This window comes from Schizosaccharomyces pombe, assembly GCF_000002945.2.
Source record: "Schizosaccharomyces pombe strain 972h- genome assembly, chromosome: I".
NCBI lineage: Eukaryota > Fungi > Ascomycota > Schizosaccharomycetes > Schizosaccharomycetales > Schizosaccharomycetaceae > Schizosaccharomyces > Schizosaccharomyces pombe.
The window spans coordinates 5,240,240-5,256,594 of record NC_003424.3 but is presented as its reverse complement, the minus strand read 5'-3'; the positions used below and the strand labels follow the sequence as shown (position 1 = coordinate 5,256,594).

At 35.8% G+C, this 16,355-nt stretch overlaps 7 protein-coding genes and 8 long non-coding RNA genes across 15 annotated transcripts; 7 read left to right on the top strand and 8 right to left on the bottom strand.

Annotated features, from left to right (window-relative positions):
• Positions 1-243: 243 nt before the first annotated feature.
• On the bottom strand, positions 244-625 carry SPOM_SPNCRNA.4369. Its single transcript, NR_193730.1, has one exon. It is a non-coding gene; the product is annotated as a non-coding RNA (long non-coding RNA).
• On the top strand, positions 345-1,231 carry SPOM_SPNCRNA.4368. Its single transcript, NR_193729.1, has one exon. It is a non-coding gene; the product is annotated as a non-coding RNA (long non-coding RNA).
• On the bottom strand, positions 703-3,282 carry rad17 (RFC-like checkpoint protein Rad17). The gene is made up of 3 exons (NM_001020350.3): positions 3,027-3,282; positions 2,880-2,983; positions 703-2,822 (listed from the first exon to the last, which is right to left on the bottom strand). Exons 1-3 carry the CDS (start codon positions 3,235-3,237, stop codon positions 1,317-1,319), a joined length of 1,821 nt encoding a protein of 606 aa, NP_594918.1. The 5' UTR covers positions 3,238-3,282; the 3' UTR covers positions 703-1,316.
• SPOM_SPNCRNA.4367 lies at positions 2,183-2,484 on the top strand. Its single transcript, NR_193728.1, has one exon. It is a non-coding gene; the product is annotated as a non-coding RNA (long non-coding RNA).
• Positions 2,681-3,307, top strand: SPOM_SPNCRNA.4366. Its single transcript, NR_193727.1, has one exon. It is a non-coding gene; the product is annotated as a non-coding RNA (long non-coding RNA).
• A 346-nt stretch (positions 3,308-3,653) lies between these two features.
• SPOM_SPNCRNA.261 lies at positions 3,654-4,168 on the bottom strand. The gene has a single exon (NR_150674.1). It is a non-coding gene; the product is annotated as a non-coding RNA (long non-coding RNA).
• Positions 4,169-4,360: 192 nt separating this feature from the next.
• laf1 (clr6 L-associated factor 1 Laf1) lies at positions 4,361-6,075 on the top strand. The gene has a single exon (NM_001020349.3). The coding sequence runs from the start codon at positions 4,561-4,563 to the stop codon at positions 5,452-5,454; it is 894 nt and encodes a 297-aa protein (NP_594917.1). The 5' UTR covers positions 4,361-4,560; the 3' UTR covers positions 5,455-6,075.
• On the bottom strand, positions 5,957-8,875 carry vtc2 (polyphosphate synthetase). The gene is made up of 2 exons (NM_001020348.3): positions 8,672-8,875; positions 5,957-8,464 (listed from the first exon to the last, which is right to left on the bottom strand). The coding sequence occupies exons 1-2, from the start codon at positions 8,837-8,839 to the stop codon at positions 6,428-6,430; spliced, it is 2,205 nt and encodes a 734-aa protein (NP_594916.1). The 5' UTR covers positions 8,840-8,875; the 3' UTR covers positions 5,957-6,427.
• A 163-nt stretch (positions 8,876-9,038) lies between these two features.
• Positions 9,039-10,695, top strand: SPOM_SPAC14C4.10C (Nudix family hydrolase). Its single transcript, NM_001020347.3, has 2 exons — positions 9,039-9,922; positions 9,985-10,695. Exons 1-2 carry the CDS (start codon positions 9,505-9,507, stop codon positions 10,554-10,556), a joined length of 990 nt encoding a protein of 329 aa, NP_594915.1. The 5' UTR covers positions 9,039-9,504; the 3' UTR covers positions 10,557-10,695.
• On the bottom strand, positions 9,270-10,140 carry SPOM_SPNCRNA.4365. Its single transcript, NR_193726.1, has one exon. It is a non-coding gene; the product is annotated as a non-coding RNA (long non-coding RNA).
• Positions 10,629-12,558, bottom strand: agn1 (cell wall glucan endo-1,3-alpha-glucosidase Agn1). The gene has a single exon (NM_001431007.1). It carries the CDS (start codon positions 12,386-12,388, stop codon positions 11,114-11,116), a length of 1,275 nt encoding a protein of 424 aa, NP_001417954.1. The 5' UTR covers positions 12,389-12,558; the 3' UTR covers positions 10,629-11,113.
• On the bottom strand, positions 12,481-13,542 carry mug5 (the record flags this gene model as incomplete). The annotated part of the gene is made up of 1 exon (NM_001020345.3): positions 12,481-13,542. One exon carries the CDS (start codon positions 13,540-13,542, stop codon positions 12,985-12,987), a length of 558 nt encoding a protein of 185 aa, NP_594913.2. The 3' UTR covers positions 12,481-12,984.
• Positions 13,543-13,679: 137 nt separating this feature from the next.
• SPOM_SPAC14C4.07 (transporter) lies at positions 13,680-16,152 on the bottom strand. Its single transcript, NM_001020344.3, has one exon. It carries the CDS (start codon positions 15,801-15,803, stop codon positions 13,869-13,871), a length of 1,935 nt encoding a protein of 644 aa, NP_594912.1. The 5' UTR covers positions 15,804-16,152; the 3' UTR covers positions 13,680-13,868.
• On the top strand, positions 13,934-14,598 carry SPOM_SPNCRNA.4364. Its single transcript, NR_193725.1, has one exon. It is a non-coding gene; the product is annotated as a non-coding RNA (long non-coding RNA).
• SPOM_SPNCRNA.4363 lies at positions 14,865-16,121 on the top strand. Its single transcript, NR_193724.1, has one exon. It is a non-coding gene; the product is annotated as a non-coding RNA (long non-coding RNA).
• Positions 16,153-16,355: the final 203 nt, after the last annotated feature.

Here is a 16,355-nt window from a genome sequence, read left to right as displayed (position 1 = left end):
GTTAGCGTAACTATTTTCATTGCACTATGTTAGATATCAGTATATGTAATGTACATTCCCATCTTGACTATCAATCACAAATCTGATACGATAATAGTATAGGTTGAATATTGTTGCTAAGATATTTATAAGCTATAATTAGAGATTTCCCAGAAACAAGCCAATCCCTTTTATTTCAATTTTGTTTTATTTCGATAATAAATTCGATATAGTCTATACTACAATATATATTTACACCAATCACTCTTATTTCCTGCATATAATAATATAATGGATCGTTAGCAAAGCTCGTCGCACTCAAACTTTGCTCATAAAACGTTTATGGGCTGTGTAGCTGGCAGCGTATTACTCCCACTTAGTTTTTTTTATGTCCATTACAATTTTGTAATTGATTTTTGCATCTGTTAGTTACCCATCAATTGCTATAATGTAAATAAGGTCCGAGTGAACCATCGTCATTAGTTCAATTGTAATCTATTTCAGTTGGTTATAACAGTCCTTTTTAAAAGCACATTCAATAGTAAAGAGTAAATAACTACTTAATCATATGCCATGAGTAAAAATAAAGACCTAACAACAGTTACACAACTCCAACAAGAAATTGTCTTTTACTTGAAGTTGATATTTTACTTACTAGCTGGTTATTATGGTCGCTAGTATACGTGATTTCTCTCTCGCGATGATTAAACTCCTAAATTAATCTATATCTGTATAGCGAACAAATTGAAGAACACGCTGCACAAAATTAATACGAAACATTAAACAAAATAGAACTATTGGTCTAAAATTCGCTTGCGAGCTGATAGGAATTCTGTAATGTGTGGATTGCAAGCAATAGAATCGTTACTTTGAAAAAAAAAGGAAGTCTGATATTACAACCATGGCTTTGGTGTAGCGAAATGATCCGTTATTCAATTGAAAAACTTATATTGTTGTTAGTTTCCTTGTTTAATTATCCCCAAATATCCCACACCAAAAATCGCTTGTTGATGGTGGCTCTTCAGCAATGTGTATACCATGTCTACAAAGTTATACATAGTGCCCAAAATAGGTGGTTGGATTTAAATTTCTCTGTGAAATTTAAAAAGCATTGAGTTTTCACACAATGTCATGGATATGTTAAATAGTTCGGTAAAGAAACTCACCGTTGGTGAAATAGAAGCGAATCCTTAATATATCCAAAAATTTATTGGAGAATAAAAAACCGCTACTGCCTTGTCAAGACTTCCATTTCCAATGTCTTTTATAGTGTACCTGTTTGTATGTTTAATATCAATAGAAGTTTAATTTTTTGGCTCATTAAGTATTTACAAACATTAATCTTCATCTTCAATCGGATCATCAATATCTTCTAAAACTTGATCTTCATGCGCTTCAATAACGGGATCAGAAACAGATCTTTTTCCATAAATTACCATATAATCATCAAAAATGCCTCTTACAATACCTTCGTTGTTCCACTGTTGGAATCGAAGTTGTCTCCACTTTCGTGGAACGGGAGACGGTAGATAAAATAATGTACCTTGAACTGAAAACCACGTAGATATTTCATCTCCCGTGTAGGAGTACGGAAAATCATGGGACAAACAGTCAGATATGCTCAGCAAATCACATACATTAAAAGCCTCATCCGTTGTAACGCAAGAATCAACGTAATTTTCAAAAAGTCCGTAACGAAAAACAGATCCGCTTAATCCACTCTGGTTGATTGTCGATTCGATATCCACCAAGCTTCGTCTTTTGGAAGTAAAGCATTGATCAACATTAAGCATTCGTTCTCGCTGGTCACTTTTTAATGAAATACAATTCTTGTTTTCTTGGCTTTTACTGACTTTTACTCCCTTTATTCGTTCCGAATTGCCCGTTTGCTGAGATGAAGCCTTTAGCACTTCATCATCTCCTTCCCGTTTGTTCCATACAACTTTTCCAATGGCATGCATCATTCCAAGGCCAACGTCCTTCTTGAAAAACGAATTCTCATTTTTATCGGATTTTGGGATATACGCACTTTTATAATTTTTAAATCTTGCGTAGGCCTCCGAATCGCTTTTTGACAATCGTTCAAGAACCTGCGCAGCTTCTAAGCTAAAATCATTCCCCTTTCCTTTCCCCTCTTTTACTTCTCTAATATTTTTTGTTCCTTTCTTTTCAAAAGATTGAGAGATCGATAATTGTAAGGAATTTATCGCACTCCTCAAATCCCCTTCGCTGGCAGAACAAATATTCTCCACCAAACTCAACAACTTTGGAGACTTGGGAACACCCTCTTTACGTAGAATAGAGCCAAGGCATTTTTTCATGTATGTCGGCGCAATAGGATTAAACTGTAAAACTGTTACACGTGGATCCTGAAGTAGATCATTACCCATTATCTGCACGCTATTAAAGGAATTTCGATCTTGACTATTAATACCTTCCAAGTTGTTTAACTGTATTTCTGTAAGAACCATGATGATGGAAAAGGCGCCTCGCGATGTCAATGCGGTGCGAATGACATTACGAAAAGCATCAAGAGAGCCATTGAATTTAGAAAGGTGAGGAATTTCATCCAAAAAAATAAACTTTTTCTTTCCTTGTGCATTTTTTCCACGCTTTTGAATATTATTTGAATCCATAAGCTCTAACTCTGGATAAGTTTCGCATAAAGACATAAATCTACTAAACTTTTCCGTGAGCGAAAGTGTATCTGATTCTTGGTTTGAAGGCTCTTTTAGGTTCATAGGGTTTAGCCATTCTATGAGACTATAACCTAATTCTTTAGCCAAGACCTGAACTGCGGTACTCTTTCCACAACCAGAAGGACCACAGATCAAAAGTAACCTCTATGATTTTGTTAGCCAAGAAATATTTTTGAGAGAATTAGGGGAGATTTAACATACACTTTCTAAAGAATCCGTTAACATCCATTGCTTAATTGCACTTATTTTGCTTTTATGCACGGCAAGATCAGCCGCTTTTTGAGGAATGTATTTTTCAAACCAAACTATGCGCACCGTTAATTTTTGAACCTTTTTAAATTTTCTTACGTTGAAATCGATCTTCTTTTAAATTATTGAGATGAACAATTTTGTTTTCTTCATCAGAAAAGGCTTCAATATCTTCTTCATGAATATCGGTTATCGAAGCATTTTTGTCGCGTGAAGTTTTTGAAACTAGAGAAGGTTTTTCAATCTTTCTTATTTTCTTCTTTTTTAATGATCTCTTTGTAGATTCATGAAACGACAACTGTCGCCTCATGCCAGATATATGTTTTATTCAACAAAGAAATAGGAAGCTAAAGGTAGAGACTTTGTAAATCATTAGATAAAATATATATTAATAGTTCACAAAATTTTAACAGCACAAAAAAACGAGTGAATTGATTAATTTACTGCTGACAAGTAAATGTGTGAACTAGTGAAAATATACAAGTACTGTATATGGAAGAGAATAAGTGAGTAGGTTTCTTAAGTACTCTGAAACTGCTTCCTATAAAGAAGAGTAAAAAAGACATGTGTATAATTTATTTATAAATCATTTATTTGTACATTTCTCTTATTGTAAGATATATTGCGAAAGTATTTATTACAAATTTACTTTTTTTTCTCATACTGTAAACAATGATCATCAATAAAAAAGTTAGCTTTTTAATTAATGAACATCTGAACGATAAAGAATGAATAAATAAACAAGTAAAATAGTGATATATTTCAATTGAGAAATTACTCTAATGGACACAGAAATGTATTTCTCTTCATTTATAAAATCAAACAATTGGCATTTTCAATTATGTCGTATATGAGTGCATTAGGAACTAGCAGCTGGAAAGGCAAAGCTGTAAATATTAAGAATATAGTAATGAGTATATTTAACCTTGATTTGGATTGCGACATTACACTGGAAACCAAAGGAGGAATTGTTTCATTAGAAGCAGTCTAATAATCCAATGTTGCTGCATCAAAACTCCCTATTTTGTTGATAAACATAGTTAGCCGAGCTCTAACTCTTTAAGAACCGATATGAACTCCATTGGGAAATGAGCAAGAATAGAAATCAACCAACACTACAGAAAGTTCATACCCATACATCTAATGTGGTACTTTTAATCCCCTATCCATCAGTATTTCGCTTGGCTTAATTATATTTGATGGGATGTATTTCCTTTTTGGAATTGATTTTTCGCATAATACTGGAAACAGAAACCCTTGTGAGCAAAGAAAAACTTGGGAAACCCACTTGATTAATATGGCAAATAATTTTTTTCTTCAAAATGGCATTTATTTTCCATTTTGTATTTACCATTCAAGTAACATGTTTTTTTGACAACCTAACCCTACCTACCGGTTTCGACATGTGTTCCATCCATCCTTGGGATTTTACTAACACCAACAATCGTTTGGCATAAGGTGAAACTTGGAATTGCTGTTGGCTGTAAATTTCATCTAAAGTCGGTCGCTCTTTTGACTTTTGCATAAAAGAATTGTACATAAAAACAACAATTTGGAGTAATTTCAGAGTCTACTTGATTTAATTGAAAAGGTTATCGACAGCTTGCTCGACTTTATCAAGGAAAAAGGTAAGATGAAATCGAGTCAAACGCTTGTTTATTCGATCCCTAGAAATGTGGAGAAGGACACATGTGCGGCAGCCATTAAGGCATATCAGTACCTAATATCTCCGCCGCCTTCTCCCATTCCAAATGACAAAGTTGCAAGTACTGTTGATGTACCTAAGTGTTCTACAATACCTGAATCTCCAAAAGATTCTATTGTGGAACCAAAGCCGACAGCAACACCTGTTGCGCAACTGCATTCCAAGGTTTACGATCTGTACCGAGATTCACCTAAAATTTGGCTTCGCCGAGAAAGGCAATGGCTTCAGCGTCATTCTCCAGCATACAGGTTTTCGACTCCAGCTGCCAAACGTCCAAGAAGGCAACCCAGCTCGTTTCTGGATGTGCACGCTTCTAATACCCGTAAAAGAGGTTCTCCTGATACGCCGGACTCGGGACATTCAACTCCGCATTCAAAAGGAGATGTTCATCCTGGAATGCCTCAACATAATACGCGTTTCAAGCAGTCCAGTAGGGAGTTTTCCTCCAACACCCAGGCCATTGATGTCGCCAATACACCATATGAGCTATTGCCTGATTATTCTCCTGATATGTCTGTTTTGGATAAACGTTCTCATCCTCGCCCCCTTCGTAGCGAATGGAAGGGCCCTCCCCTTGATCTTTCCAATGATGAGAATAGACACCTTTTACATCCTGCTGAGCTACAGTTGGCTGCAACACTTCGATTGCCTTGTCTCGTTTATCTTGACAATAAGCGTAGAATCTTTGCTGAGTGGCACAATCGCCGTACTCAAGGCCTAAGCTTTAGGAAAACAGATGCTCAACGTGCTAGTCGTGTCGATGTGAACAAAGCTAGTCGTCTTTGGAAAGCTTTTCACGATGAAGGTTTCTTTGACGACTAATTCGCGAATCGTTCATAATCCTGCTGGCCTTTCAAAAAATAGATTTTTTCTCTCTTTTTCTCTTTTGGCGGGTTAGGGAAATAATCAAATTTAAAAATTTCGAAAAACCACGGATTTCATTTTCGTTGGATTATTTATTTTTTTCTAGGTGTTTTGAATTTTTTGTTTACAATCATTTGCATCTCGGTAAAACCTTTCTTTTTTTTTTTGGATATTTCGTCTTGAAGTCGGTGTCCATCGTTTTATCTGGCCAATAACCAGTAGTATATACCTCAAGTCCCTCTTTTCTTCCTTCGTTCACTTTTTGTTTTTTTATCCTCCCAAAGATGAAAAGCATCATGTAGTCAGCATTTGTATTAAAAAATTCATTAATACAGATGTGAAATAACTCTCTTTTAAAAACGTTCGTTTCTCCTATTTACAGTAGATATTGTTATTTTTATACCTAATAACCGATAACCATCAGTTCCCTAATCAGACGGATTTTAGGGGTTTTTAGTTATTTTACTCTACTCAATTAGATCCAATGCTTAGCGGATAATTAATAATTGATTATTTATTCTTTGCTATTAAATTAATTAAACCATAGAAATTATAATGGATGTCCGACGTTAATATCCCAGTATTAATATACCCCAGTGTTGTAATGTAATGAATATATGGTCAAATCCAGCTTTTCTTAATCCTTGCAAAAAAAGTAAATCGACACGTAAAAACTTGCAATACCCGTGCAAATTTTAGTAAAAACCGATAACATATATCCCCAAACCAATTAACCAATATAATAACCCAAGAGCCCTGCTCTAAATGAAGTTTTCAATCTTATTGCAATTTTCAACTTCACATTGCATCTAAATCAAGAATTTACTGAAATGTTATCTTCTAGCTTTCTAAAAATTTATTGCATTTAAATAGTAAATCCAACGTGTAATAAAAGTTGGAAAAATCCCATGTTGAATGATATCGAAACTTCTCAAGTAAACAATTTAACAAGCAAACGATCAGGTTCAATGAGATTTTGATAAACAGCATCCTTAAGTGCAAATGACATGTTGACAATAAGAGAAATAGCCAAAGCTGTTCCTACAATCAATGGGCCCCAATAATCAGTCATTGGCGCAGGACTGCGGGACTTGATCATTTGAGAACGCTTGGCATGAAGCTTCCAAGCATAGAACCCAATGAAAATAGCTAAAAGAGTATAAACTACTCCAAAAGCCTGACCAAGTCTTTCTCCAGCACTATTATATAATGCAAGAGCAAGAGAACCAAGCAAGACCACGACATGAAGCCACTTCAAAAACGTACGCTCATTTGCAAGCCAAACTTTGGCCTCAACCTTAATCGGACCACTGACTCTAAGCGGAATCTCTGGTTTCTTGATATGGGGTGGAGTAACAAACGTTTTACCATGATGCTTAAACGATCCATAAGTAGATGGCTTCAGCAAACCAGGTATGCTTCTGAAGTTGAAATGGTCTCCGTGCTCATTTCGATACACCTCTCTATTATCTTCGGGCTCTTCTGAAACAGGGTGCATTTCATTGGCCTTTAAACGATTGACCAAAGGTGAGGGTTGACTAGGTTCGGGTGTCATATTCTGCTTTAAAACTCTTTGATTCCTACGTTTAATGTAAACATTTCGAGAGCCCGCAGATCCCTCGGGATGGGAGTACACCTCTTGAAGATCTTTTCGAATATCTTGATCCATTGAAAATACCCACATTGGTAAAAGAGATACGTATTTTTCAAAAAGAATTGCAACACCATGCTCATATTTCGAAAAACCATCAATTTCAGAAATTAAATGAGAATTACGCAATTCAGAGATCCAAAGAGGTTCGTCTTCATCATATCTAACACATTCACGGATTTCTAGGACACTATAAGGGAAACGAGAATACTCTCCTTTTCTTAAGTGCTTATATGGGAAATCAGCATCGTCAATATCGTGACGATGCCAATCTTCGGGGTCTCTACAAGGACGTTCGATGTCCAAAGAGTCTTCACGAATCATAACCCAGTCTGAGTCAAGATTGATACGAACCTCATCATCGCCTGGAATCTGAAATGCGGTACGAGTGTAAACAGAACGGAGAACAGGCTGCAAGTGATTGTCAACGATTAGCTGTTCAACATCTTCAATTAGTTTCTTCTTCTGATCAGAAGCAGTTGTCGAGTGATCATCCTCAACCTTCCTAAAATCATATCTCCCACTTAGAAGCTCTCTAACCTTCTTCTCGCGGATAGTGAACCGGTCTTCACTATGTGAAAGAGTACTTCCTTGACGTACCATTCGTTCAACGATAATATCGGTTTTGGGAGTTAACTTTCCATACCAATGAAGTCGCAAAGAATAAGCCTGTTCTGATCGTTCCAAATTTTGAGAATATAAATCAAAGTTGGAATTATCTAAATACAAGCAAGTTGATATAGGATCCAAAATTCCAGATACACCATTTTGGTCTTTGTCAAATCCTTGCTTTCCAGAGTAATAAAGAACAGGAAGATGCCTCATAATGTATGTTTTTACTTCCATCACATTATCAGGATGGACCCAAAAACGAAACGTACGACGACGATACATACTAGAATTGTAATCAACATTGTGCTCATGCTTCGGTTTCACTTGCACGGAGTTACTTGGTGCTGAAAGACCATCACGTAAAGTATTATAAAGAGAGAAAATTTCAGCTAAAAGAGGATTAAATTGGACACTGCCTAAAGGACAAGCGCGAAGACGAACCTGAAACACAGGACGAAGAGAATAGCCGGGATAAAGCTTATCATGCTTCTTAACGATTTTAAAGAAACCTGTTAAGTTAAGACGAGTGTACTTCTCCAACTTCTTAACCGTTTCAGTACAAGAATCCAATCGTTCTAGTAACTTGATGGCTTCTTCCTTAGAAATGGGAGGACCATCAGGTTCCTGAGAAGCAGAAACTTTAGATTTTACCCAATCCACTGATTCATTTAATTCTTTCAAAATTTCGAGATGAAATGCATAAACCTACAGAAAATGTTAGCAAACGTTAAGCGTGATAAGCTTATTTTTCTTAAAATACAAGGATTTATACCAAGCATGGAATTTTAGATAACAGCATTCTACAGGAGCAACAAAATAAAATGTGTGATAATTTCAGGCTACTTATTAATTTAAGCTCCTAATTACAATCCTTGTAATACAAAATTTAAGACATATTCGCTTGCTACTTACCTTTTCCAGTTGGGCATCCATAACAGAAACAAACTTAGACTCATCATTCTCACCCCATGAGGGTGCTTCCTCTTCAGTTTTAAGCAAATGTTTTAACTCTGGATAATTCATATATTTATCTCTCCATGGTTCATAAATTCCAGCTTCTATACTGTCACTGAAACGCATTGCTTTCTTGATCCAAAAAAAAAGATGTGGTGTTGTAGTAAAGTATTTTCTCGCAGCGCCCTTTAAATTTTTAATTAGAGCAGCGAAGTGATCTCGTTAAAACGATTTTTGTTATTCCATTACGTATTACTATAATAACGATATGATAAACATCGCTAAGCAATGTCCACATATTCGTATTTCTTATTTTGTCAACAATATGAAAGATGTTATTGCAACTCAATTAAAACTTTACAATTATCTATCTGTTCTTACTCAATTGACAAATAATTTTAGTAAACAAGTGGAAAGAAAACGAAGTGACCACTCCATTATTGAGTGTTGTACATAAGCCTTCCGTTTTAATATACTATGAAATAGCTTTACATTCCTTTCAAACAAAAGTTTTTTTTTGAATAGATACAAGCCGATTCTAACTTCAGTGACGAATTTGCATCATCTAGAATTGGATGCTGGGTGCTTCATCTGTACTTCCGACTACATTGTTGTAAACTTCCGTTGAGGTAATCCTTACAATAGATTTTATTATCCAAATTTCTATTTATCCATTTTTTACTTTTTTTTCTTTCTTTAATTATTAGGAGCTGAAGCAACAGCACTAATAAGATTTACTCCTTTATAAGTGGAATACAAAATAATTCTTTTGGAAATTGAGCTTACAATATATGGAGTTGGAATTGGACTTATTAACCGGTCTACAATTACTTTCTGAATATTGTCCGAGAGTAACACCAAATGCTCCTCCAAGAAGGGCTTCGGTAGCTGTTATAATAGCTTTTAAAGAATCCCAAGATTTTTCTAACCCAAAATGGCCTCAATGTATTCCCATTACTTCTGTTCCTTATGTACTTCTCATTCAACGCTCATTTCGAGACACCGATCGATGGTCTGGTCATATGGCCTTGCCAGGAGGCACACGCTCTTTGACTGATAAATCAGACATTCAAACTGCACACCGTGAAACATTAGAGGAAGTTGGTATTGATTTACGAAAAGAGCATGCACATTTTGTTGGTGCTTTGGATGAACGTGTAATCACTTCTAATTGGGGTCAATTTCCGTTACTTCTTTTATCTTCCTTTGGTATGTATTATATTTATTTAACAAACGGTTTTTTTTAGGTTTCTAACTTTATACTTCCACAGTATTTATTCTTCCCTATATGCCGTCGTTGAGACTTCAAGAATCAGAAGTATTTTCTGCTCAATGGTACCCATTGGCAGATCTACTCTTGCCTGAATGCCAGACTAGGATCCAAATAGATTCTTCACGAGCACTTAAAAAGACTTATCCTAGGTTTATAAAGACTCTCTTTCATTTGGCTGTTGGAAACTTGATGTATTCTGCTATACGTTTAGAATTTGATCCGAGCTCAGCTACCTACTCGCTTCCTCCCTATCAGCGCCCTTTTCTTCGGGGTATCACACATAGTATATTTGTGGACTTATTCATTTTTCTCTCCCCTTCATCGGCAAGGCATTGTTTGTGTTGGTCACTACCGTACTTTCAGCATTATGATTTGCGCTTTATAGCATCTTTTTTTACTCAGTTTTATAGGCTTCGCTTGCATCAAGTATATCCACGGGGGAATTGGGTATTCACATGTCTTAATGGTTATTATCCCTATTTAAAACTGACTTTACTTGTTGGCTTTCTATTTCGTCTATTCCTGGTTTATCTTCTATTTCTAATCATTTCAGCCTACTACAAATCTTAACTTAAAGTCTTTTAAGTTTATGTGATTTGTCCTCTTTATTTATATGACATTTTCTAAACCAACAATTTTTGCTTACATTATGAGCAGTTATTAAAATACATCCTTTTAAAGTGTACGTGAAATTTATATGCAAATATATAACAATCACAATCTATTAACATTATAAGTGCTGTAAAATATTAGGTAACTGCCAGCAGACCATAGAACGTAAAAAATTTCAGTAACTTGGGAGTAAAGTAAAACGAGAGACCCTGTCCAGCAGAAAAAGTTATGAATATTTTGATGAACATTTTCAATCCGATAATGAATTTTTCAACAGAACCAAATGAATGGTAAAAAGATAAAAGTACCAACAAATATATAGACCGGATGGATTAAAATGAAACAATGAAAATAATTAAAAATGGTTCCCGAAAGTAAAAATAAGGGGTCTATTACAACATTGCTTAACCTTTTTGATAAAGCAATACCGAAGAAATCGAGCAGACCTTCCAGATGCTGTACGTTATATCCTCCCAGACCGATTATAATAAATAACAAAAAGCAAAACTAGAAGTCTAAAAGTACAGAACACCTGTATAGGCATTAAAATTATATATCGACAAGGAATCAACAATTTCGGGTCCCGTTCCAGAGGCTAAGGTACCACCTTGACGAGCAACTGTGAAGGAAGGGGATGCATTCGTTTCCATGGGTATTGTGAATTGGTTCACACCAGGAACACCACTGAATGTTTGTGTTGTAGAGCCACATGTTACGGTGACTTCCGCGGATTGCAACAGATAAACAAGCACAAATATTTCATCTTCCATATAATCACCACCGGAGGGATACGACAAACTATCAGCGGTCGCTGTAGCAGATTTCGGAGTCGGTCTATACCAATAAAATAACGATTCAAAGTTAATGTACGGTTCTGACAAACCAAGCTTGTATGCAGATATATATGGAGACATCAAATACCGCCATGCGGTATGATCAAACCCATCAACATATCCTTCCGAACCAGCCGGCAAGGCGCCTTGAATATTTCCAATATAATGTGATTCACCGTAATCGTTCCAAGTCAAAACCTCAATCATGTCAGGCTGAACAGATAGCATTTCATTCCACCGATCAATAATTAACCAATCGCTTTTATAGGCCCAATTTTTGTAAGAAAGATGAGTGTAAAACCAAGGCGAGACTGGTGCAACATACAACTTGCCTAAAGAATTGGCAAGATTCTGGTAACCAATGTCATCATTGTCGTTCATATCAGCATCCGTTGTGGGCCATGCGTTCCAAGAGAGAAACCCATCTGCAACGCTTTCTTCCAGTGCCCCTTGGCCTAAGGAGGTCCAGCTTGGGACAAAATATATAGGATAACCAGCAGATGCTAAAGGCTCTTTTACAGCAGAATCCCAGCCCGTGCTAACATCAGAATAACCGAATGTATCTGTCTCTCCAGCAAATGTAGAAACAAACACTTTACCATCATAATACAGTTGGTTAGGCTTATCAGCAAATCTTCGAACAACACCTTCAATAAAATCAGCATCTGCTGAAATAATACTCATATCGAAAGAAATAAAAAGCTTGAAGTCTGAGGAAACGCTGGCTGCCGCGTCATATGCGTCTTCAATTCGCTCAACCTGCCACGCGTCTGATCCCATATTGAGAGCGAATCCGTCTATACCGACAGCGATTGCATCCTGGATATCTTCCTCCCAGTTAGAAACAGTGTAAGGATAAGTATTGCCAACAATAAAATGGGCAACAACCATCTTATCAGCGTTAGTCAAATTAATTAACGCTGAAAAAAGAAGAACCAGAAATAGCACAAGCTTCATTTTTTTCCGATATATAAAATACAACAAGGTTTATATATACTTTGAAGAATGATGCTTTAGATGTGCGAATTTCCTTTGTCTTCCAATATCCTTTGTCTGCCGAAAAACAAAGAAATTATAAATGAAAGAGGTATTAGTTATCGCTTCACCAGCGATAAGTCAGTATCAACGGGGTAAAACATGCCTGAAATATTTATATTATATAAGATATTCTTGGTTGAGCGATACAAAGAAAGGATTCATGAATTTCGTGTTAGTGGCTGGCATGGGCTGGAGATTGAACGAAAAAGTGTAGCATGGCTGGCGAACTTTTCATAAGTATAATCAAAGTTGTAAAAATAAAATTAATTGGTTAAAAAAGCTCGCGATTTAATCGCGCCATCCACTTATCACCTTAGTTTTTCACATAACTTTACATTTGTCAAAAGAAAGTAAACCCATAAAGATCGAAAGAACCATTGTCTAACAACATAAATTTAAGAGATGACTGTTATTTTGAACATGTGAGAAGTATTTAAGCACTACTGTTCTTTGATTCCAGATATAAGTTTAACAGTTCAAGACAAGGGGTAGAGGTTAGGTCTGATGAAATTTTTTTAATGACGAAGAACACTAGCCTTCTCTCTCTTGTTTAAAAGTTTCTGGATATTATAAATCCTTTCACATAAATTTAAAATATTTTGGTTATGCCGAAGTGTATCTGCTAAGTAATATGACTCGATAGTGGTTGATATTTTTTTTAACTGTCTTTGATACAAGCTCAGTAGTACAGAACAAGAGGTATTATATTCTTCCAAGCGTTTTAGATCATTTGACAATGAAAAGAAGTTTATATTTGATAGACTTTTCTCGTAATGTTCAATCATACGCAGAGTGCAGCAAAATATCAACATCGTTTGCAACGTACCAGTATCTAAATCTTGGTAACAATCAATTGGTTCCATATTTGATAAATGCCGTTTCATCAGTATAGTTAAAGCATGTATTGACACGTCGTACTCTTTTGGAAGCTTAAAATCACATTCTCTTTTTAAACGAATGTATAAATTGCTGTCAAATTCATTCATTAAATCTTCTAGGATTTTAATTCTGTTTTCAAATCCAGATATGGTGAGCTGCATTTGTTGACTAGACATTCTACTTAGGTAGCACATATAGAGAATTAGGAAGAAGCCACAGGCTTTTATCTCTACTACGCGTAAACGCGTTTTTTTTAAAATTAAAGTATAATAAAGGATTAACAAATTACGCTGAATATCCTAAAGTAGATACACAATTATGAACGCTGATGTTGATATTTAAGCTTCAAAATTTATAAATAATTGTATCGAAAAATATTAGGCGTCTGAACTTAGTCTAGTAAATGAATAAATAGCGGTTCAAACACCACCCGTTATTTCATCCTAAAATCACCCACAAAACTTGTTAGTTCTAAGTAGTAATTTAATGATTTCCATCTCCGATCGAGTCAAAAGAATTTTCAACGTTTGCGATTTAAAGGTCGATAAAGTCTCATAAAGAAGATAATTATAAAGCAGCAACCATAAATGACTGCACTCAAAAAGAATATCATATTAGGATATGACACTTTCATAGACTCAGTATATACAAATGCATATATTGGGCCTCGAATGATCAAAGCAACCGCTTCAAAAACAGCAAACGCAGCTAATACTCGACCATTATATTCGGACTGGACTCCATTAAGAGCAATAGATTGTACGCAAGGAACAACCATATTTGAGATGGCTTGTATAATAACAGCGGTGAAAAGTGCAACATCGGATTTGGCAACTGCTAACAATACCGCTGCACTCAAAGCAATAGCATAGCCTAACTGTGCATTCCAAACGTCTCGTTTAACTATAGTGTATTTCTCGTCAGCCGTTCTACCACGCAATATACTAGAACGTGAATAACCAGGACGAACTAAATAAGAGAAAACATTTCGAATCCCTTGTAGGGAAGAGGTATTGTCTGCACGACTTGGATCTTCAAATAATCCTTCAGAAGAATAAAGCTTTTCGATTATTTTTTCGATAACTTTAGAAAGTAAAGGGAATAGCGCAACTAATGTGATTGAACTAGCAAAAGAGTCGGTGGATAATATTAAGCTAGCCTTCATTGGACCCCAGCCAAATTTATAGTCCGTATAAAGCGGCAATAAGCCCATTGAACCAGCGCCGAGTAAAGTTAAAGATATCAATATTGCTGCAAGTAACACGTCCCAGTGTCTTCTTCCTGCATGGGTATCAGCATTAATATCGTACTGATGGAATTCGCATGATTCCTCTGTACATAAACTTCGAGGCCAAAGAATTATAAGTGGCTCAAGGCATGATCTCCATATCGAGGAAAATCCAGATATTTTATTCTGCTGCTCTTTACTTTCCGAAACATCTAGGCTTTCTGGAAGTATCAACCAAACGTAAAGTAAATAAATAATCCAAAAAGTTGAAGTAATATAAAATACATAATACATATGAGGAGTGTATTGCACAATGAATCCGCTTAAACTAGGTCCCAAAGCGGTTCCTAGATGGTAAGCAGCAAAATTTAATCCTAAATACCATGCACGAAACTCGGTCTTAGAACAATCTGCAACAAAGGAATTTTGGCTGGCTACAACGGTAGAAATATAACCGCCTAAGCCTTTCAAGGCAGCAGCAAAAAGAACAAAATATGGATGCTTGGGGGCATAGGACTGATATAAAAGCCATAAATCACCAAGCAGCAAAAATGAGACGGTAATGAAAAGTACAAGGCGGCGACCATAAATATCCCCCATTGTTCCATAATAAGCGGTGGAAAAAAGACCTAAAAAGGCGGCTAAAGAGCCAAAAGCGGCACGGACTTTTGAAACACCAGTAGTAATTTCCGCTAGTCGGCATATTGGGTCATCTGGGGACAACTGTGTAGGATCAAGGTTATAATGAATGGCACATAGTTCCTGTCGAAGTAAAAAGAGCAGAGGTATTTCAATCATGCCCCAAGAAAAGGCATTAATAAAGTTTAATGGAAGAATCAAAAGTGGAGATAAAGAACGTCTTCTGGCGATTTCACGACAACAGTTATCATTGTTACATATAGATTCATTATTATGATGAGAATTAGATGAATCTGGTTCATTGAAAGAGATGGGTTCATTAGAATTGGAGGTAGAGTCGTAATTTTTAGGCTTCGCCTTAAATGAGTCATGCGAGCTTGACTTTGCAACGTTATTATTGCTTGAACTGGCACCATTGGTTTCATGCTTTAATGAATGAGAATTACCGTTGCATGCAGAACCTTTAGCTTGCAAAGGACAATCAGAACAGTATTCTCTTTCTGGTGAAGGAGTTCTGGATCGAAAGGGCTTGTTCACTGACGGATCGGAAATTAGTAATGGAGTATGATCATCATCGTGTGAAGACATTTGTAGCTCCTTCTCAAAATGGTGGGTACGCTGATAAAATAGAATGTAAATTATAACCCAAATACTCTTCTACTCGAAATGTTCGCAATAATCAATTAACTCGTTGCCCTCAAACTGCAGCATCAATTGTAAAATTCCTTGCACCTATATCCTAAAAATTTTTCTATATGCAATATATACGTTTCACAACGTTTTCGATTTCGAGATAATTAGAAGACTTTAGGTAGTTGGTGCTACTAAGAAGGTTGAGAACCGAAGGAAAATATTTGCTCGAGAAAGTAATTTTGAACTACTAGTTACTATGAAGAAATAACTATATTCCAAAATGACAATGCAATGTAATTGCTTTGTAGTTGGCTAAGCCTTTAGATGTATATATATTAGACGCTTAGATTCTGGACTAGTTTAATTAATGCTGTTACGTTGTGGCGTTATAGTGTCATCGTTAGTCGTTGAATAGTTCTTATAGTGAAATTGGGTATAATATTCGAAAAAAAATTAGCAAACTCGCTATTTTATGCTATTTATTAATTCTTTCTGTTCTTACTGTGA

What these genes read in the sequence shown, in the direction of transcription:
- rad17 (NM_001020350.3), bottom strand. Translation starts at nt 3,237, where the DNA reads ATGAGGCGACAGTTGTCGTTTCATGAATCTACAAAGAGATCATTAAAA. An exon ending in AAAAGAAGATCGATTTCAAC is followed by an intron (nt 2,984 to 3,026) that starts GTAAGAAAATTT and finishes CGGTGCGCATAG; the next exon opens with TTTGGTTTGAAAAATACATT. An exon ending in TAACGGATTCTTTAGAAAGT is followed by an intron (nt 2,823 to 2,879) that starts GTATGTTAAATC and finishes ACAAAATCATAG; the next exon opens with AGGTTACTTTTGATCTGTGG.
- laf1 (NM_001020349.3), top strand. Translation starts at nt 4,561, where the DNA reads ATGAAATCGAGTCAAACGCTTGTTTATTCGATCCCTAGAAATGTGGAG.
- vtc2 (NM_001020348.3), bottom strand. Translation starts at nt 8,839, where the DNA reads ATGCGTTTCAGTGACAGTATAGAAGCTGGAATTTATGAACCATGGAGA. An exon ending in TGGATGCCCAACTGGAAAAG is followed by an intron (nt 8,465 to 8,671) that starts GTAAGTAGCAAG and finishes CATTTTCTGTAG; the next exon opens with GTTTATGCATTTCATCTCGA.
- SPOM_SPAC14C4.10C (NM_001020347.3), top strand. Translation starts at nt 9,505, where the DNA reads ATGGAGTTGGAATTGGACTTATTAACCGGTCTACAATTACTTTCTGAA. An exon ending in ACTTCTTTTATCTTCCTTTG is followed by an intron (nt 9,923 to 9,984) that starts GTATGTATTATA and finishes ATACTTCCACAG; the next exon opens with TATTTATTCTTCCCTATATG.
- agn1 (NM_001431007.1), bottom strand. Translation starts at nt 12,388, where the DNA reads ATGAAGCTTGTGCTATTTCTGGTTCTTCTTTTTTCAGCGTTAATTAAT.
- SPOM_SPAC14C4.07 (NM_001020344.3), bottom strand. Translation starts at nt 15,803, where the DNA reads ATGTCTTCACACGATGATGATCATACTCCATTACTAATTTCCGATCCG.